The following is a 21,920-nucleotide window of genomic DNA, read 5'->3' as shown; positions in this document are numbered from 1 at the left end:
CCCTGTACATGTATATATATATATATGTGTGTGTGTGTGTGTGTGTGTGTGTGTATACGTATAAATACCCTTGATTTCAATAGAAGAAAAAGTGTGCAGAGCAAGGGTCCAGAAACATTTGGTGGTTTAGTGCATTTTGACAATGAAATGGATACTGTATAAACACTAGAAAATTAAACTACTTCTGTACATAGCTGTGAAGATATGATTACAGTTTTGAACTGTTTCTTGGTTGGACAGGGATTAAACAGGTTTAGACCTAAGTGGCACTCTTTATGTGACCCCCAATGTAAGTAATAAATAAAACAACGACTGGTCACACACAGCTCCAGTGTTCTTATCACCGCACTGAGCATGGAACAATACCTGACTGATCTGTATTAAGGCAAACACCACACACAGGAAAATACACTATAAATTTTATTATAAAAAAGTTAACAAACACATGACGTTATATGTAAAATAAACACGCAACTATAAAGAACAACCACTATAAAACAGACATATACTGAAGAAACGTGCGATTCAGAATCAGATTACAACGATTAGATCTGGGTTTAAAGAATGTTAAAAAGAAACTAAGAATCTGACTTAATCAAACCGCCGAAGTATGCAGTTATGGTTTTCAGTTTGTTATTGAGAAAGTTCTGCTCCACTTCCACTTTCCCACCAGCGCCGGCCAGGGATGCAATCTAAAAAGAGATAGAGAGACAGAGGGAATGAGGAAGGAAGGGATGTAAGGGGATAGAGAGAGAAAGAGATAGAAATGGAGAGTAGGCAAAATATTAATTCCGATAAAATAGCATCATAAAGTAGTATCAGTAAGTTTCTTCTTCTTATGATACAGCCTTTATACTGACAACTAGTGATCTGGATGTAACTGTAATTTTAAAAATGTGTGGAGTTTGATTGTTGTGTTCTCTCTGGGTGCCTCCGGTTGCCTCCCACAGTTAAAAAAATGACACATTATTAGGTGGATTGGCTTTTCAAAAGTGTTCATAACTGCATGTGAGCGAATGTATGAGTGTGTGTTGCCCTGTGATGAACTGGCACCCAGTCCAGGGTGTGGTCTCGCCTCAAACCCAATGAAGTGGTTACAGACAATGAATAAATGTCTCATGTGTGGGACCTGATTTATCGAGCTCTCATTCATGGACTACAAAGCAATTTGATTATTCATCTCATTTGAGATGCACATCAAAATAATAGTCCCATTCCGAAGTATTTTTGTCCACCTGAGTGTGTAAAATGGTTGTAACATTTTATAGATTGCTTCTTTAAACTTAGGCTTTAGTGCCTCTGGAAGGGAACAGGTTTCAACAATAGTCAGGAAATGTTTATGAGTCTGTATTTATTTTTACTTAACAGATTTTATTAAGCAGTTTAAAGCTATTCATTAGACACAGACCCTTGACCATAACATAGAACTGTGGTTAAACTTCCTGCATGCTGAGCGCTCTCTCTACTTTTTACTGAAAGTTGGCCATTTGTTCAGAGGTACACTTTAAGCTAAATACTATCAGGTGTGGTTTAAAGAACACCACAATGTGCTTTATCTTATTATTAAAATATTATTAATAATAATACAGCAATCATGAAACTAATGACCTATCTCCCAACTTAATCCCTTTTCTCTAATGTGTGTGTGAGCCTCAGATATGATCAAATGGCAATGAATCTGTTCAGACAATTCACTTATCCAGTTCAGGGTCGCGGTGGGTCCAAATCAATGGGCACAAGGCAGGAACACACCCTGAAGGGGGCGCTAGTCCTTCACAGGGTGACAAACACTCTCATATTTGCTCACACACTCACACCTACAGAGACTTTTGAGTCGCCAATCCACAGACCAACCTGTGTTTTTGGTTTGTGGGAGGAAACCGAAACACCCGGAGGAAACCCACACCGACACAGGGAGAACACATTATTAAACATAAGTGTATATATTAATAGTGTCTTTCACGCAGAGTCCAAATCTGATGGACTGCGACGCTGCACCTATGTTTCAATTAGACCCTGTTGTATGTTCTGTGTTGTATGGATCAATCAGGGCTTCGTCGTTATGGTTTCAGACCAAACAAATGAGAATCAAGATGGTGGCCGAACTGCTCGTCTTATTTGTAGCAGTTCCCAAATGCATGCAGAACAAGGAACATTCTGAATATACAATTGCACCCAGAAGGAAGCCTTGGACTGCAATGATATTCAGAAGGAATGTTTGACGAAAAACACTCATCTTGACACTGACCATGGAGCCTTCACACCCAGAAACGCCGGTTGTCTCCACCAAGGCAAAAGCGGGACTTGTCATTCTAAGTGACTCCATGACAGTCCGACACGACAACGCTGGAGCCTTTGGCGACGTTGACGTGGTATTAAGGGCAGTTGCTATCTGGGTGCATACGGTCCAGTGCCAATGGTGTAACACAACAACATTCCCATTACTAGACTCTTTCTGGGTGCAACTGGGTAAAACGATCTTTTATCTCCAACTTTGGAAACTGATTTTGCATATTTTCCTTTGACTCTCCTCGTCCTTTGGCACAGAACTGTACATTAAACAAGAACAGCGATGAACGATGACCTGTTTTCCATGAGCGTTTATATCCTGACTGTGAACAGATTATAATAATGCTTTCAGTAAATCATGCCTTATTCCGTTCACTTATTTAAGAGGAAACTCCCAGCGGGGATAAGCATATTCCGTGTAGGTGTTCCGAACATTCAAAGCGTCCACTGTGATTTGGAGTGTGATTGACAACGGCATGAAATTTTCAGACAGATGAGATTGCATTTTATGGCTGTGATGGCAGCGTGTGATTGGTGAGCAACTAGAGCATCCTGAGGCTATATACGAAAACATGTGAGAAGGCTAAATAAAGCAAAGACATGGATATTCCCAAGAATACACATGACACACACACACACAAGTGGCACCTCATACTAGGTTCAGTGGGCAGTCGATTACTAGCCCATGGCAGTTCCATTTTTTATGATTTACATCAAACTCCTGTGTTTTCCCGTTGCCTTACCTGCTCCATATCAGCATTCCGTGGGAGAAAATACACGATGTTGTTCGAAATCATTTTGGACAGCCTGAAAATTTCATAGGTAAAAGTGAGTCAAGGAATGTCCAAGTGCATACACAGGGCATCACTGCTGAACGAATGAATTACCCCTTAAACTGTGTAGTTATCATGTCTGCTATGAGTTAATCTTTATTATTTGAATGTGTGTGTGTGTGTGGTTGTGGGGGTGGCATTTTATGACTGGGCTCTCATTTTCCTGGTTGTCCAACTTCATGAAACAAGTACTGGGCATTAGGAAAAAAAGTGTAGGTGTAGGTGCCAACAATCATTGTCCAAACTGCATGTATAAATCCCATATTTACCTCTATTCCTGTCAATGGGCAATGTTATTTTATATTATAACAACATTCGGACTAATCTTCTTCTATTTCCATAAACTCCCAGGGCATAGGTTCTGATTTGTTTGTCATGGGTGTCATGGGTGTTTTGGGACCACCTAGTTGTCCCTAGATGTGAATTCTCTTTATGAGATCGTGTTGGGCTTTCCCTTCTATTTTTGATAGTGATTTTTGTTGCCAACTAATCAACTTTATCAATTAATCAATGCAACTGCAGTGAAGAATGAATGCTGTAAGGATATCCATCAGGGCTCATCATGCTCTTGATGTCGAAGACTTCAGCGCTGAGATACTCCGGGCCACCCCACGGTGGACTGAGGAAGACCACGTCTGCTCGCAGCCGAGGGGCCAGCTGCAAGAAATCCCCCTGGATGAAGTCGATGCTGTGGGCCACTCCATACACCTCTGCATTGTGCTGAGCCAGAGCCAGTCGCACCGGGTCGATATCGATAGCTATCACTGAGACACACACATATGTCAGCACTTCCTCTGTGGTTGGTACTTTGTCTTCAATTAGATATTTTGAGAGTTGATGCTTTCGTTCTAAATATAAGGTTTGTTTTCTTGATTTTCATCATGGTGATAAGTTAATACATCTGTTTAAAGAACACAAGGGCACATTTGAACACACAGTTATGGCTTGTTTTCTGAATTAAACATTTAGGGAGAAAAGTTAAACCTAAAAAATGGTGCACACAATCAACAGCACAGCTATTTATAACAATATTTTGGTATAAATCTGAGAAACTGAGCTCCAAGATCTAGAGACAATATCTGTACATTGTTTCCACTTACTTTTAATTTTTTTTTTTTGCCGGACCACCATTAGCCACATAGCCATTGTCTCAGAGGTGTTTCTGCCATTTCTAAACAAGGAAAGCCCAAAATGCGTACCCTTGTCATTGGAAGGTCTGGAGAAGCGTTGGTGCTTCATATCAATGTCTTTGTTTAAAATTATAACAAATAATAACAAACTAAAATAGTTTATCTTCTCAGTGGCTGGCAGTGTGTGTGAGATCACGGAAAGCCTGTTATTTTCTGTTCATACAAAGCTACAAAACTGAAGCACAGTGTTGATATGACATTTATAGCAACTCGTTTACAAGAAAGCGACTAGATAACATTTTAACATTAAAGTTTTTGAACACTTCTAAAATCAAGCACCTTGACATTTTATCAATGAAGTAATCTACACTTGATAAAGGAACAGAGCATCACTGGGAACTAGATATTTATTACTGACTTACATTTCTATAAGGATACGACTGATAAAACTGTGCTGTAATGAATTCAAAGCCTCGTTTATTATTGAGTAACACCTCGCTCTGATGTTCTATAATAATCCGGAGATTTTGTCCGTTTTAGTGTAAAGTGAAACAAAAAGCTGTGCAGATGTAATGATGTAATTTACTCGTCAGAAAGTCAATAACAGTGAGATGTGTTCATGTATTCATGTCATTACAGGGAGAGACAAGATAACTTTGTTTGATAAATATAGAGTAGAAAACAAAAGGCTGTGTCACAGAAACATTCTCCAAACGTAGAGACTATGATAAATTTCACCTCAACAACTTTCAACACATTTCTGTTTGAGGCTCCTGTAAAACACTGAGCTGCTCACCGCGGTGGAGGGTGGACCTACAGCGCTGAAGCGGCGCGAGTGTGTCCCAGTTCAGCTCTCAACTCTCTGACCCCATGAACACTTCAAACCTCATGCTTTCTGCTCACCTTTCAACAATGTCATCAAAGGATTTAGGGCTTATAGCAAGAGATGGGATGACAGGCAACAAAATCCCGGCATTTTTGGCGATTTAGAAATTCCGGATGCATTATTTGAGTCCCAAAAAGAGCACATGTCCAGGGTAAAGAGGATGTTCCGGACACCGCCGAATCCAAATTTAGTTCACAAACTGGAATGTGAAACATGGCCAAACTAACAACAGACCGTGTAGTGGCTCCATCTTAAGTTCCCTCAGTCAAATACAGATGAATTAACAGTTCCTACTTCCGCATGTGCGTTTCAAAATTAGGTGTCAGTCTGTAAGAGTAAATGCTGCTTCTGGGCTGGTCCAGTGGGCGGTCCGGCAAAAACCAAGGAGGCATTTTTTATGTTGATTCTATTACAACTCATTCATTCATTATCTGTAAGCACTCATCCAGTTCAGGGTCACGGTGAGTCCAGAGCCTACCTGGAATCATTGAGCACAAGGCAGGAACACACCCTGGAGGGGGCGCCAGTCCCTCACAGGGCAAAACACACACAGTCACATTACAACTCATTTTATTATTCAATAGATTTATAAAGATTCCAGCCAAATATTGTGAAACAGATAAAGCTGTGTAGTACGAGCCTCATATTAGATTTCTTTTGAACAAGACAAGAATGTGTGTGTGTGTGTGTGTGTGTGTGTGTGTGGAGCAGGGGTGTAAGTGTACCTCTTTTCCCAGTCAGAGCGAACTGAATGGCATTCCCTCCCACTCCACAGAAGGCATCGACGATGAGCTGCGAGTCCGAACTTTCTTGCACTCTTTGAGCAATGTGCTGGGCTATCTTCTCGGGAGTGACTGAAAACCATCCCTCTGGGGACAAACCACACAGTCAGACCATTTCCACAATTACATTTGATGTATATTTTCCACACATGGTGCTGTCAAACTGAAACCACCAAAATCTGCAACTTTCCATGTGACAGTCTGGAGTAGGTAAATTTACTACTAAAAAAGATACAGGTGCAAATACTGCTCTTATGACGTCTTTCCCAGTGTCGGGCTGTGATTTTACACTTTTCCACCAGCAGGGCACAGTGCACTGCTGTCCGTCGGATGGAAAATTGTAGCAAAAGCTCTAAAGCATTACTTCATCCTAATGTCACAGGGGAATGAAACAGCAAACTGGGCTTTACCCTACGTGACTTTGATCTGATGGTGAAACTGGATCAGTGACTCATTTCGTGTAATGACTGTCATGTCACAAGTAAAACCCATCCTCTGGATTAACATTAGCCAGTTCAGTGCCCATACAGACATATGCCAACCTTTTTTAAATGATGTGCTTTACTGATTTTCTAAGAGAATATACGTCCTTTAAAATGGAAACGTTTGTGCTCAATTTGCATAACATTAAATGTGAATTAAATCACAAATGCTGTATAAACCACACTTTTCCAATATGTGAAACTCTGCTGATGAACAGTAATTAACATGTAAATGTGTGTGGAGTTAGGTAGAAGGTGTACTGACTTCACAGGACAGCCACACGATTGGCCACAAGGCATCAGCCGCACTCCTCTGCTCTGTGCATTCACACCAGAATCAGAAGCATACAAATCACTGCAAGGCTCAGAATGGACCACCAACTAAATGGCATCTGATAAGAGGTGGTTCCTCTGTTTATCTTTGGTGCACAGAGAGTCTGACAACTTGTGCCGCAACAGATGGTTTGCTGTCATTAATGTAAAAATAAAAAAGACGCCTTTTATGGAATGTTTCCAATAACATGATAAAAGTTTAATGAGTATTTCTTAAGCCACAGTTTTTTAATAGAACAAAGGAAACCATGCAAATAAATGCACAAAGGAAAGTGTCAAAACTGACTCTCTTTTGAGCTGTGCTTGAGCAAGAACCTTGCGTGAGCACAGAGGAGGTTCTCAGAGACAATGGAAAGTTTAACAGACCATGTCCTCTGCGACTCTACAGAGACCAACACCATCTGTTTACCACTGACACAAACCCATCTCGCCTTCTTTCCGCTTCTGGTATTTTCTTGTCCTCTGAGAGCAGAACACCTGCTAAACCAACAATTTTGGGCGGCCACACAACCCCCTCACACAACTTCCTGTTTACTTCTCAAGCCTTTGGCACAAGGGGGCGCAATATACGTCTTTTCAGTCCCCTTCTCAACACCAGAGGGCGCAACGGTGGTGTTTGTTGTGTTCTCAAAAATCCAGATACAAACTGAAGTCTTGAAGCATCCCACATTGTGAAGTCATCTGATATCAGTCTTGTTTAACGACCTCCAAAACAACAACAAATAAATAAACAGACAAATCGACTTGATGTCAGTGTCTAAGTTTCCAAAGGAGAGGTGAATGAAGTGCACTAAAAAGGAAGTGTTCATACTTCTTGTGTTAGAAGCAGAAATGTACACATACTGTGTGAAGGTGACAGTGAAGAAATGTAAAATGCCTTATAAATATGTCATTTTAACGAACAGAAAGTAACAATTCCACTGATCTATATGACACAAGTCACCAATGTCCAATCATTTTAACTGCTACAGATCAGCAGGGGATTGAGGTGGGTGTGGGCTGGTGGAGCACAAATATATATCTTGTCTAATAAAAGAATGACCCTATCATTCTCAAGAATATTAGCCGGTGTATTTACTGCAGAGTTGTGCAGTTATAGCTCTTCTGCAAGCGTGTTAAGATGCCCAGTGAGGTTCTATTAGGGCAGCTGTTCCCAAATGTTGTCTGCGGTGCCCTGTTTTGTAGATTTTCAAGTCTTTACAGTGGAATTATTACACAAATGACATGAATTATGGATCTTTTTCATTTGCCTTGCCTTGCCCAATCCCCCTGCAATAGCTCTAACCCACCACTGCATTAGGGTCTAAACAAGACATTTGCCAAATATTTGGAAGAAAATTGATTTAAAATGTGAAAAAAACCAAATCAAAGACGAATGTCTAATCATTATCTGAAACTAGGGCTGGGCGATACGGCCGATATTTATATCACGATATATTTCTTAATTTTGGACGATGCGATATAATTCCGATATCAATATGAACAGTATAAAATCCACAATAAAAAAATCTTCTAAGAACAAATAAAAAACCTCACCATCAAACGTAAACCTATTGGCTCTGTACATTAATATTTTTAAACTAAATTTTAAACTGACAGCAGGGCCTGGAGGTTGTGGGTTCGATTCCCGCTCCGGGTGACTGTCTGTGAGGAGTGTGGTGTGTTCTCCCTGTGTCTGTGTGGGTTTCCTCTGGGTGACTGTCTGTGAGGAGTGTGGTGTGTTCTCTCTGTGTCTGCGTGGGTTTCCTCCGGGTGACTGTCTGTGAGGAGTGTGGTGTGTTCTCCCTGTGTCTGCGTGGGTTTCCTCTGGGTGACTGTCTGTGAGGAGTGTGGTGTGATCTCCCTGTGTCTGTGTGGGTTTCCTCTGGGTGACTGTCTGTGAGGAGTGTGGTGTGTTCTCTCTGTGTCTGCGTGGGTTTCCTCCGGGTGACTGTCTGTGAGGAGTGTGGTGTGTTCTCCCTGTGTCTGTGTGGGTTTCCTCTGGGTGACTGTCTGTGAGGAGTGTGGTGTGTTCTCCCTGTGTCTGCGTGGGTTTCCTCTGGGTGACTGTCTGTGAGGAGTGTGGTGTGTTCTCCCTGTGTCTGCGTGGGTTTCCTCTGGGTGCTCCGGTTTCCTCCCACAGTACAAAAACACGTTGGTAGGTGGATTGGCGACTCAAAAGTGTCCGTAGGTGTGAGTGTGTGAGTGAATGTGTGTGTGTGTTGCCCTGTGAGGGACTGGCGCCCCCTCCAGGGTGTGTTCCCGCCCGGTGATTCCAGGTGGGCTCTGGACCCACTGTGACCCTGAACTGGATGGGCGGCTGCAGATAATGAATGAATAATTCACTGACGACGTTGCCCTGTAATGAATATCAGTCAGATGCTACATATCAAATTATTGAAAATGTATTTTGTAAATGTTACTGAAACAATTCATATTGAAACATATACTGATACTGAATTATTGTCCAGCAAATCATACTCAAACTGATTCATGAGCTCTGAACTGAGTGCCTTTTCTTTTTATTAAGTCACTTACAAAAATCATCAATGACTTACTTCCACGTAAAAAGCACTCCTTTATTCATTTGTTATTCTACCGTCACTCGTGTGTGTAACATCTCATCGATTTGTTCTGCTGCTGCATTCAGAGGTCATTAATAAAGGAGGAGCGTGGGAGGCTGTAGCTTTACTATAAATTTGATGTAATACTCTCTATATATTCACTGAATGTACAGCTCAACTCTAGGGCGGGTTTTACAGACACAGTCTCTCACAATCCCGTCGAAGGTAGAGCTGTAGCTCTCTGGCAATGGAAAGAGACCATTGGCTCTGTTGACATGAATAAGAGAGGAGATCTGAAGGCTCTGATCTGGATTTCAAACAGAATTCCTTATGACCCAAGCTCAGAGAAACACGTAAAAACAGATTAGTTGCGGTTCTTGGGAAAAGGCTGGCGAGAAAAGCTGGGTCTACTATGAAGATAGCGCTTATAATACACGATAACAGGCTTCTCTTGTGGATTCAGAGAGGCAAAGCATTTGACACCCATGACTGATGTTTAAAAAAAAATCCCTCTGACCTCCAGAGAGTCCTGGATTAAACCCAATCGAATTTTCAGTCGCTTGGTATCTGTACCAGTGAAGGGAAAAAACAGGTGACAAACACCTCTTAGAGAACAGATACTGGCGGAGGATGTCCAGAAACACTTAAAGGCAGCATATACGAATCTCAAGAACTATTCTCACAGCAAAAAATAAATAAATAATAATAAATAAATACAAAAAATACTACCCCTCCTTCAAAGGATCCTTCAGAAGCTCCGCCTTCAAAGCCATGCCCACACACGGCCAGGCCTTATTCTTTGTACAGTTTAAGGTGGAATGGGCTGTAAGGAACATAACTTGCTGCATCTATGAAACCGCAAAAAATATGTCAGTTACCCTCCTATGGAGCAGGATTAGGGCAACAATCTCATCCCTTTTCATGCCTTTCAAGGTCTCACCTCCTAGATGCAATTTCCCTGCCACACCTGAGTAGGCAACAGAGTACGAATGCCGGAGCCAGCGTTGGAAAGGAACAGAGCCACAGAGCTGGCGACAGAAGGGTGGAGTGCCAGGGCTGGTGACAGAGGGCGTCAGAGCCAGCACCACCACTTCCACCGTCCTGAGCATAAGCACGAATGCTGCCTGTTGTTGATTGGCTGAAATAGTGTTTTAGTGCTTGGTCCTAGCTACTTTGTTTGTTTTTCCTTTACAGAGCTAGGGCTGCATACAAACACCGTACATTTTTTCCGCACGCAAACAGACAGAGGATTCAGTGAAGAATGAGGAAACATTCCCTGAATTTTACACAAAGTGTATTGGGTTGAAACTGTATACCGCACCTTTAAAAGCGTAGTCAAATTATTACAATATGTTTTATTATTGTTGTTGATCAGCCAAGAAATGTTTGGAGCCTGAGGTGTGATTCTTTAGTTTTGCCACTGTAGTTACGAAGCAAAAACTGAGCAAAGAACTGGAAGCTTATATTAATATCTATCCATTATAAATGAATAATCAATTACACAGCATTGTGTTTATCACTTTTTAACAAACATTTAAAGTTGTATTAAATAGTACCTGTATCAAATTGTATGTTTTTTCCCCCTGGTTTCCACTTAATGCACAATACACAATAACTACAGAGATGTCCGAGTTTTACACGTTTAAAAGTTAATTATGATTTTTTTTGCTACATTTTGGTGTTAAATATGACTTATTGTTCCTTTAATAGTGAGCTGGACTGGCCTTGGGCAAAGTGGTTACAGACCATGTTTAGTCTTTTAGATGAAAAATGCCCTTTATTGTTCTCTCTCTTTGTGTGTGTGTGTGTGAGGGTGTGTGTGTGTGTGTGTGTGCACATATGTGCATGTGTGGGAGTAACTACACAGATAGATTTCTCTCTCTCTCTCTCTCTCATATCCATATCCCTTTCCATCCCTTGTTTTTTCTCTGCCTTTCTCCCTATCTGGTCTTCTCCATCCTTCTCTCTTCACCTCTATCTTTTTATCCACCACACCCCCCTCTCTCTGTCTCTCTGCTGTGAAGGGTTTTTCTGGTCTAACGTCAGCATTTCTCCCTGCAGACACAGGCAGCTCATCAGCAAACCTCCTTTAGCCTAGAGCACACGCCTTCAGCTACACACACACACACACACACACACACACACTTTGTATTCCTATCTCTGTGGGATATTTCCACTGAGCTCTGTATTACAGTAGCTGGAAAATGCTAACCTTAAACATAACACTGACCTTACTGTTGTAATCCAAACGTTTTTTTTAACGTTTTGCAGATAAAACCTAAAAAAAAAAATAAATGAACACGTACAGATCCACAGCAACGATCTGGTCATACATTGCACTCCACCCCAGTCTCCTACACGCATGCATCCACGCACACGCACGCATCCATGCACACGCACGCACCTTTCAGTGCTGCTCTCTGGTCAGTTTCCACTCCAGATTATTTTTTATCTATAAACACAGCCCTGCGTTGTGATTAGAGCTTGATCTCTGCATTTGACTGTTCAGAAGGGACGTAATCATCTTCATCAGTTTATAAGTGTGGTCATAAGATGTAAAATGTCCTATGATTAGGTGTGAATTAGTTCAGGATTCATCAATAATGATTTTAAAAACGCTTCGGATGTTTGATTTTAAACTGAAAATCAATTGTATTGTAATGCACATGTAACTAATTGTAATGCAGCAGTAATATTTATAGTAACACAGTTTCTTGCTTAATACAAAAATTGACAGACCATGGTCCAGTTTGATGCCCTCATCAAAGCGGGAGAACAGCCGGTAACGCTGGGCCCAATACTTGGCCAGCTCTGGCTCGGCCGCAATCTCAGGAGGAACATCCACCTCTCTCCTCCGTCTTCTGGCCGCCTTTTTTTTCTTCTTCTTGGAGGAGGTTTCTTTCTCTGCTACCAATGCAAGAATTACACTTATTTATTAAATCTGGCATTAGATTCTTGTTAATGCTGCAGAATGTGGTAAATACTGCACATCAAAATTCATCTTAAATAAATGTACACACTGACCTCTTTCGTTATCCTCTGGAGCATCAGGGAGAAGGTAGTCTGGTATGTCCAGAGTCCGGAGCTCCCTCCTGGGGTCAGCATCACTGTCCTGCTCCGCCTCTGGGTCCAGCTCTGTTGGAATGTTAACTTCTGATTCGGGTTGGGTTAAAGATTGCTGCTCTCCACACTCTGTGGATTCTGAATTAGGATCCTCACACTCCTTCTCACACTCCTGTTTGCATGCAGTCTCATGTCCATCATCTGCGCTTATGCAGACCATCGAAGACGTACTTTCCAACGTGGATGAATCTGCTTTATCAGAGCCATTCTCAGTTTGGACCTTCTGCAGAAAACTTTGCACCTGGAAGGATAACAGAAAAACAGTCACACATTATTGATAATCGAGCATCTGGATTAACGAGATTAACCAGAGCTATGAAGCTGGGAGTATAGAACCAGCTACCTCTCAGGCACTTGAGGGACAACTACATCACTGGACTGTTCAACGGGCTTGGAGGAGAACACTAAAACACAAACCACCCTTTCTGTTATTTGACTAGAATTGGGCTGAGTGTCAGGGAAGAGGTGGGGGGGGCAATCTCTTGCTGAAGGGGTAGGCACTTACATATGACCGGGATAAACGAATTGACATATCAAGATGGTTATAAGAAGGTGGTTATTATTGCATCGGAACAGCATCGGCATCAGACATTTTGCTGTGCGTCTCCATATGCAATAAAATACACTTAGACCTGTACGATGCAGAAGTCAAAGAATAATGACTGTAGTCGCGCTGAGGGAAAGTCTCTCTCAGTCACAGCTGAAAAGAGGCTGTTGATAATGTCTGTTGCTGCAAAGTTTTCTCACAAGATCAATGAGGCTCTGTGCTCTGGAGAGATCAATGGTATAAAGCTCTGCAGTAAATTGCGGTGGTGAGCTCACACACCAAAACTTCATCCTTCACCAGACCATGAGCCCGTTACATTATATCCATAGAGAAACGGGATCAGGAACAGAAACTGAAGGAAGTGGGTCAGAGTGTACGAGGGATGTTTAAAGTCACAATCGTTCAAGTGAAAATCTCTCCCACAAAGTAAGAGATTCTTATTCAAAAACCATCAAAACCACCTTGAGAAATCATAATAAAGTATTAAAGCACGACGTTTCCTTCAGCCAGTTTGTCATTCGTATCACACACATTTATTTCCCAACCTCAGTATATAAATAAGCCCCAATTTTTCTAAAAGGTTTGAAAATGTGCCTGTAAAACCAATCCCTAGAGGGTATGTAGTGTTTGTGTGTGTGTGTGTGTGTGTGTGTGCACATCAAGAGCACTTTCCTTGGATCTGGTCCCACTCTTCTCTTCTAAATGCCCACAAGAGGCGCAGCCTGCCTACTATAAACACTCTAAACTGACAAGCCCACAGGGGGACCCCTGTTCCTCTCTCTCACACACACACACACAAACACACACACACACACACCTCTTAACTAAAAGACAGTGGACCAGTTCCAGGACCTTGTTAACCACAAACATCAATCTACCGTTCAATAGTCTCTTTATTTCACATGTCAATAAAAGCCCAGAATAGAAGGCACCTATAGAAGGCTCATCATTCACAATGAGTGTGTCATCCATCTACCCTTCTCACCCCAGACACAGCCAAGGCAGCCTGAAATGAAGATAGACCTCACTCACGGGCCTGTCTCAAAAAGTTCTTTATTTTGTATATGAGTCCCCCAACTGTGAGGATCCCTGGAGGCAGAGCTGGGTGATAATCATTTTCTAAAATTGTAATACGGCTTTGGTCCTTCCCAAGATGACACACACTCACACCTAGGGACACTTTTGAGTCACGAATCCACTTTCCCTCGTTTGTTTTTGGACCATGGGAGGAAACCGGAACACTCGGAGGAAACCCACACAGACACAGGGAGAACACACCACACTCCTCACAGACAGTCACTCGGAGGAAACCCACACAGACACAGGGAGAACACACCACACTCCTCACAGACAGTCACCCGGAGGAAACCCACACAGACACAGGGAGAACACACCACACTCCTCACAGACAGTCACCCGGAGGAAACCCACACAGACACAGGGAGAACACACCACACTCCTCACAGACAGTCACTTGGAGGAAACCCACACAGACACAGGGAGAACACACCACACTCCTCACAGACAGTCACCCGGAGGAAACCCACACAGACACAGGGAGAACACACCACACTCCTCACAGACAGTCACCCGGAGGAAACCCACACAGACACAGGGAGAACACATTACACTCCTCACAGACAGTCACCCGGAGGAAACCCACACAGACACAGGGAGAACACACCACACTCCTCACAGACAGTCACTCGGAGGAAACCCACACAGACACAGGGAGAACACACCACACTCCTCACAGACAGTCACCCGGAGGAAACCCACACAGACACAGGGAGAACACATTACACTCCTCACAGACAGTCACCCGGAGGAAACCCACACAGACACAGGGAGAACACATTACACTCCTCACAGACAGTCACCCGGAGGAAACCCACACAGACACAGGGAGAACACACCACACTCCTCACAGACAGTCACTCGGAGGAAACCCACACAGACACAGGGAGAACACACCACACTCCTCACAGACAGTCACCCGGAGGAAACCCACACAGACACAGGGAGAACACACCACACTCCTCACAGACAGTCACCCGGAGGAAACCCACACAGACACAGGGAGAACACACCACACTCCTCACAGACAGTCACCCGGAGGAAACCCACACAGACACAGGGAGAACACATCACACTCCTCACAGACAGTCACCCAGAGGAAACCCACACAGACACAGAGAGAACACACCACACTCCTCACAGACAGTCACCCGGAGGAAACCCACACAGACACAGGGAGAACACACCACACTCCTCAAGACAGTCACCCAGAGGAAACCCACGCAGACACAGAGAGAACACACCACACTCCTCACAGACAGTCACCCGGAGGAAACCCACGCAGACACAGGGAGAACACACCACACTCCTCACAGACAGTCACCCGGAGGAAACCCACGCAGACACAGGGAGAACACATCACACTCCTCACAGACAGTCACCCGGAGGAAACCCACGCAGACACAGAGAGAACACACCACACTCCTCACAGACAGTCACCCGGAGGAAACCCACGCAGACACAGGGAGAACACATCACACTTCTCACAGACAGTCACCCAGAGGAAACCCACGCAGACACAGGGAGAACACATCACACTCCTCACAGACAGTCACCCAGAGGAAACCCACGCAGACACAGGGAGAACACACCACACTCCTCACAGACAGTCACCCGGAGGAAACCCACGCAGACACAGAGAGAACACACCACACTCCTCACAGTCACCCAGAGGAAACCCACGCAGACACAGAGAGAACACACCACACTCCTCACAGACAGTCACCCGGAGGAAACCCACGCAGACACAGGGAGAACACACCACACTCCTCACAGACAGTCACCCGGAGGAAACCCACGCAGACACAGGGAGAACACACCACACTCCTCACAGACAGTCACCTGGAGCAGGGCTTGGTGCTTGAACAATTTTTAAATATTACTCATTCATTAATTGCTAATTGCTAATAATCAATACTACTTGCCACTCTGGGATGTTGACCTCAGGCTCTATCGTCCCCTATATTTCCTATTGAGTAGTGTGATCTGTCAGTATGATTACTTTAGCAGAAAAATATCAACCATAAGATCCACTCAGGACGTTATAATCAATACTCTGATAACATTGATTAATCACTACAGTCTATGCACGTGTGGTTGTGTGGGAAAGGGTGTTGTTGACTAAAAGGAGAGTAAAAATAAAGCTGCTCACCTTCTGCAGAGTCTTGCTGATTTTCGGCTCCCCAGTTTCTGCATCCTCAGTGAAGAAAATGTGTTTGTTGATCTTACAGGCAGCTTTTCGTCCTGAAGGTCTCCATCTCGCTGGGCCTTGACTATCCCCTTGTCGGCCTGGAGCCTCTCTGAACTTCAGAACACTCGTGAACCTGCAACAGCACACAAACACACACACACACACGCTAGTACCTTCAAAAGGAACTCTTGCAGCACTGCCCAGCTCTGAAGATTAATGTGTGTGTAATTCTCACTTGAGTTGTGGCCCTCGTTTGAGGCCTAGAGTTTCCCACGCCTCATCAGCAGGCATCTGAGCCAGCTCCTCAATATCCAGCTCATGACTGTGGGAGAAGATCGACAGATTGGAGACAGTTACATGCTATTGCTAACACTAAGTGAAAACTAGCACAGACTTGTGAGTTTACTTAACAACCAATGTCCTGCGTTCAATATTAACATTACTACGTTCAGTGATGAAGTAGTGTGTACAGTGTAAAAGCAGTTGTGAGGAGTTAAGGTAATAAGGGAGGACACAGATCACTGCCTAAAAAATTAATAGAGAAGCTCATAAATCTCATGTGGGAATATTTACAGAAAAAGTGGCATCTTTTGATTAAAAAAAAAGTACCTTCTCTTCATTTTAGCTTTCCTTCTCTCTGGTGGCTCATCTTCACTGCCCTCATCCTCCTCATTGGAGCCACCCTTCACAGCCTTGCCATTTGTATTTACCACAGAACTAGAGTCTGGGTGTTTACTGCCCTCTGAAACATATTAAACAATAATTCCATTGGTGATCCAAGGTGTAACCAGTCTATTCAGAAGAATGTGACGTTCTTGGTAAACTTAGGGCCAGAAAGATATTAGGAAATGGATGTGAAAGAAAAGATGATGGTTGTATTTGGACAGGTGTATAGTGGTGCTTTATAAACTGTAGCCCATGTTTATATCATTACAACTGTAAAGAAAGTACAGAGTGAGTCAAAAGTGGCAGGACACCCTTTTATTTCTTTGCTATGCTACATGACCCCCTTCCCATTGGAAAAAACTTGCCCTTGATCCAATATGGCAACTTTCAAAATGGCAGCCTTCAAGATGGCGGCCATGTTCCAGACCTAGCCTAAATGATAGGCCCCCCTCACCCATTAATGGCTGGGGCATTCAGATAAAAGGGGGTCCCACAACTTGTATTTGAGTCCGTACTGTGGTGTTTCTCCACAATTCCACTTGACCCTTTCCCCCAAACCACTCCAAATAACTTTGTTCACACTGCAGCAAATGAAATATGCTGTGAAACCTGTGAAACTGCATTTTTAAAAACGTTTGTTGGTAGGATATCACGGTTAAGGTGATTCTGTTCAGATCCTAAAAAAAGGAGCCATCTTTAGAGCATCAGGTAGCGTGAAAGGTAACAGCTGTCAGTCCATGAATTCACTGTCATGTTCTCCAGTTATAACACTCTCTCTCATTCCACTTCTCAAACACACACACTCACAAACAGGAGTGGAATCATTAAAACTGCATAGGCCCGTGTCACATGTTTCTTTCACTTGAAGCCAGACATCTTTTGATAAGGGGCATAAAATATGCAACAAGAGCCAATTCTGAACTAGAAAGAAAGCTGTTCTCTGTCAGGAATCAAATCTGCCTTTTCCAAAAGTACCAGGACACACAGCCTGGTTCCGAGTGGTGTACAGTACAGTGTTTTCGGTTTAGATCATCGCAAATGCAGCAAAAAAATTCCCTGACATTTCTCCATCACAGGTCGTCATGTCACGAGTACCGCTGCGGGCCGACAATCAAACCCCTGTCACAAACGATGATGTCAGTGTGACTGACGCACGGATGATTTATAATAAAACCTTTGTGACCAGCCACTATGAGCTGATGCGAGTGCACTGGTAAAACATGAATTATTATGGAAAAACAATACATCCTGAAAACACTAAAACAGGGGTGGGGAAGATCCAGCCTGTGTGCCATATACAGCCCTCCATCCAACTGTATACATCCCTCCAGATACATCCCTCCTGCAATAGAAATTGGTTGTCGTGCAAATAAAATTTGTTCTGTTCAGTAGATCCAATTAGCCACGGGAGTCATGATCCTAGCTACTAAAGCTATAACTATAGCCGTGTCCCTGGTTCCTATAAACAAAGGAAAGTTGGTAACCAGTGTCTAGTCTTTCAAGACAAATGGACAGTGGGTTGCATCTTTGCTGAAAATCAGTGGGCTTCATGTGTAGAGAAGACTGTCATTCTCAGAAAAAAAGCAACACCGAAGGAAAAGAAGAGCATCAGGACTTATCTGACCACACTGTTAGCTTCTTTTGGCTAAACAGGAGCTGGACAGTGCGACAGAGTCAAGTATGTGATGAGTGAACGGCTTGCTAACGTTAAGGTACCTTTTGTGAGAGAGGACCATGTACAAATTAGATAGCTCTGTATGTTTGTTGTAGCATTAAATGTGGCCCCTATGAGGAAAAGTGATCCCTAGCCCTGAACTAAAAAGTAAATGTCAATCCATCATAATGCTGGAGAGGAAAACAAGAAAATAAAAGCAACGTTGCTATTTTGATATGTGCAAAGTCTAATCTGTGCCATTAAAATACTTTCTTAAATCTCTCTAAGATTTTAATCAACACCTGAGGTAGGACTTGCACTAACCTTTTGCACATCAGTGGCTAGGCTAACAATCAAGATAAACACCACAGGTATTCTCAGTGGTTGTACGATGTGTAAGCACAAGGCATGCTGGGTATTTTAGTGAGAGAAAATGGATGAACATTAAAAGATAACATCGGGAAACCTGTCAGATTGATTACGCTAGGGGGCATAAAGTTACGATAAGCAACATGTTGTTGTTCAAAGGAGAACATGTAAATCCAAAATAGTGACTTTATAGTAGAGCTGGATGATAATTCCAATATGAACAATAAAAAAATCCAACTGAAAAACTGCCAAGAACTGAAAGCAACATGACATCACCATCATACGAATAGCTCTTTGTCAATATTAAATTTTTTAAAACTACATAACTGATGACGGCACCCTGCAACGACCGTCAGTCAGTGACAGATGCTGTAAATAATATACACTGGAATATTGAAAATGTGTATAAAAATCATATTATTATTGAAACATATATGATGTGATATTTATTGATATTAAATTACAAAAACCTTAAATTCCAGTCGAAGTTGACGTAAAAAATATTTAATTCCAAATTTTTGTTGGTCCATTCATCATCAAATGGACCTTTTCTCATGGCGTTTGGTTTTGTAGAAAACACAGTTAACTACAGTTAAAACTTTTACTGCATATATGACAGTAACAGAAGCCATTTTGAAGAATGAACTGAATCCATTTGTCTGCTTTCATAGTTGCGTACATTTGATCTTTGGCCAAACAGTCCCTTTAAGTCTATACTAAACAGTAATAATAGACACTCACCATGAGTGTGGGCGGTGCTGGACGACGATGGCCTTTTCCGGTCACCTCCATCACTGGGTTCATTTGCATAATTACAGTCCAAAGCGTTATGTCTGACATGACCATTGCTTTCATTTGTTAACAAGTTTAGAGCATCAAAACTCTCAGCAATGTCTACGGAGTTCCTGTCCAAAAGGTTGTCATCACAGTTACAGGACGACTTGGTCTGTCCATCCTTCTGTTCTTCTTCTCTACTCTGCTCATCATTACAAGCAGAAGTACTGCACGACTCATCGGTTGTCCAGCCTTGGGCAGACCAGTAATTGAACTGCTCCCAGTAATAGAGATACATCTGGCTGGCGTGGTCCTCCCAGGCTTCCTTCCACTCAGAATTATCCCAAGGAGCCAGGGGTGATCCACTGGAGAATTCAGGGTGCTTCTCCATCCAGCTGCCCCATAGCAGGGTTTCTCCATTAAGCTCCCAGTACCTGAGCCATGCTTCCTCTGAGATGGCAGAAGCTTCCACTGAAATCTCTGGAGCAATATTTTCATTCTCTTCCTGGTGCTCTTTCTGGTCTAAGGTCCCAGTTACTGTTTCCAGCTGTGAGTCTTGATGTGGGTCCTGATGTGGCTCCAGCTGTGTGTCTTCATGGTCAGAGAGTATTTCTGGATGGCTGGCACTACTTTTCTTTGTCCCTCTGTGCCCAGTGCTCTCAATCCATTTCTGCTTAACATTAAAAATGATAAACACCACATTATTCATTTCCAGACACACTGAGTTTGCATCATTAACATGGATACTAGCCAACTGTACTGTTGACTACAAGCCACAGTGGAATCTGTCAAATATCTTCCTGCAAATCAGAAACACGTACTGCTTTCCTCTGTGCTGAAGAGCTGGCAAACGCTACCGGTAGACCCATACTGGCCATCAGAAGAGACTCTTCATCCAGCTCCACATCCTCCTCATGCTCAGAGAGGCTATGCTCCTCCTCTTGAAGAGCCTCAGCATCATCTGTATAAGAAAAGAAGCAAGTAAGATTTAAAGATGTCAGAGTTTGTGTTGTTTGGATATTGTAAGTTCTAAGGTTGATATTAATACGCAGAACTGGAAATATTTCAAGATATTTAGAGGTAAGCTGACAGTGACGGGTTTTAGTGAGAATCGGCATAAACATGAATCTGTGTACCTTCAAATCCATTGTCAGTCAGAGTCTGTAGAGATTTGAAATCAGATCGATAGAGTTCTCGATCACTGTTAGAGGAAATCGTAATAAAAAAACAAAACAAATAGAAAATGATTTGAGGTAAAACAACACAAGACAACATCCTGGAGTCAATTGCAGGACCATAATTTCATATTTATCAGAATTATTATCTTCAAGTGGAAACTGCACAACAGAATGTTATCCCAAAACTATTATAATGTCTTGAATTGGACATTTGTTATGTTTTGTGGTAGTTTTGAAATTATAGATGTAAGTACTTACAGCTTAGGTATTAAAATTTATAAGGCATTTTTTACCCTTGGAAATAATTCTTAATATTTAATTTAAATAACATTGTAAAAAAATGGACATGACACAGTAAAACCTTACTTGACAAAAGTTCTGGAGCAAAGGCAGTGTATTGTCATTTTGTCTTGTACACCGTGATGAAAATATATATCAGCTACTGGAACTGCCTGACATTTCCCATAAGTTATCATGATGTAAAAAAAGAAAACGACCCTGTTGGAAAAATTAACAGAAAAAAAGGCAAGCTTATTAATGTTACATCAGCATTTATCAGCACGTAACCGTTAACAGTAACACATTAAACGGACTCATTTAAACACACATTAATACAAAGCTGAAGTGGTTTTCTTATTTAGCTATATTATTCCAACTTTCAGTTCCACCTTAAATATTACAGCAGCTACGCTCTGGCCCAGAAGCGCCGTAATGGAAGTGCAGAAGCATTTAAGGTGGAACGAGTAAATCGTAAAAGAAGAAGTCAAAATAAAAAGCCAATTTCAAATTCCAGACTTAAAAACAGAGTAACCGCTTTTCATATATGTACATTCATTTGTAAATGTAATAGTTCAAGCAAAACATACGTAAATGTTTACTTCATTTACCCTCATGTTTCAGGAGCGTCCCATGAATTAAATGGGTAAAACACTCGACAAGTTAAAAGTCTCAGTTACAATTCAAGCTTGCTTGTAAAACATATGTAAGCTGTAGGGTGTTCCACAGCAGGCTAATTGAGACACCCTGTTTTGTGGAATACCCCCTTGATATAATTAATTGTTAT

At 42.4% G+C, this 21,920-nt stretch overlaps 1 protein-coding gene across 4 annotated transcripts; it reads right to left on the bottom strand.

Moving 5' to 3' along the window:
- Positions 1–449: 449 nt before the first annotated feature.
- LOC136679006 (trimethylguanosine synthase-like) lies at positions 450–21,855 on the bottom strand. Of its 4 annotated transcripts, none has more exons than XM_066657245.1 (14): positions 21,724–21,855; positions 21,224–21,355; positions 20,816–20,880; positions 20,501–20,640; positions 19,647–20,352; positions 16,826–16,958; positions 16,452–16,538; positions 16,178–16,349; positions 12,303–12,642; positions 12,018–12,185; positions 5,864–6,007; positions 3,670–3,886; positions 3,033–3,111; positions 450–692 (listed from the first exon to the last, which is right to left on the bottom strand). In XM_066657245.1, exons 2-14 carry the CDS (start codon positions 21,331–21,333, stop codon positions 579–581), a joined length of 2,475 nt encoding a protein of 824 aa, XP_066513342.1. In that variant the 5' UTR covers positions 21,334–21,355; positions 21,724–21,855; the 3' UTR covers positions 450–578. The 4 variants fall into 4 exon arrangements, with proteins under 4 accessions (XP_066513342.1, XP_066513346.1, XP_066513345.1 ...); XM_066657249.1 differs by having other exon boundaries at positions 12,018–12,182; XM_066657248.1 differs by having other exon boundaries at positions 19,647–20,349.
- Positions 21,856–21,920: the final 65 nt, after the last annotated feature.

The sequence above is a fragment of the Hoplias malabaricus genome, chromosome Y (assembly GCF_029633855.1).
Source record: "Hoplias malabaricus isolate fHopMal1 chromosome Y, fHopMal1.hap1, whole genome shotgun sequence".
NCBI lineage: Eukaryota > Metazoa > Chordata > Actinopteri > Characiformes > Erythrinidae > Hoplias > Hoplias malabaricus.
The sequence above is the reverse complement of the archived record's forward strand: the minus strand, read 5'-3'. Positions and strand labels throughout refer to the sequence as shown.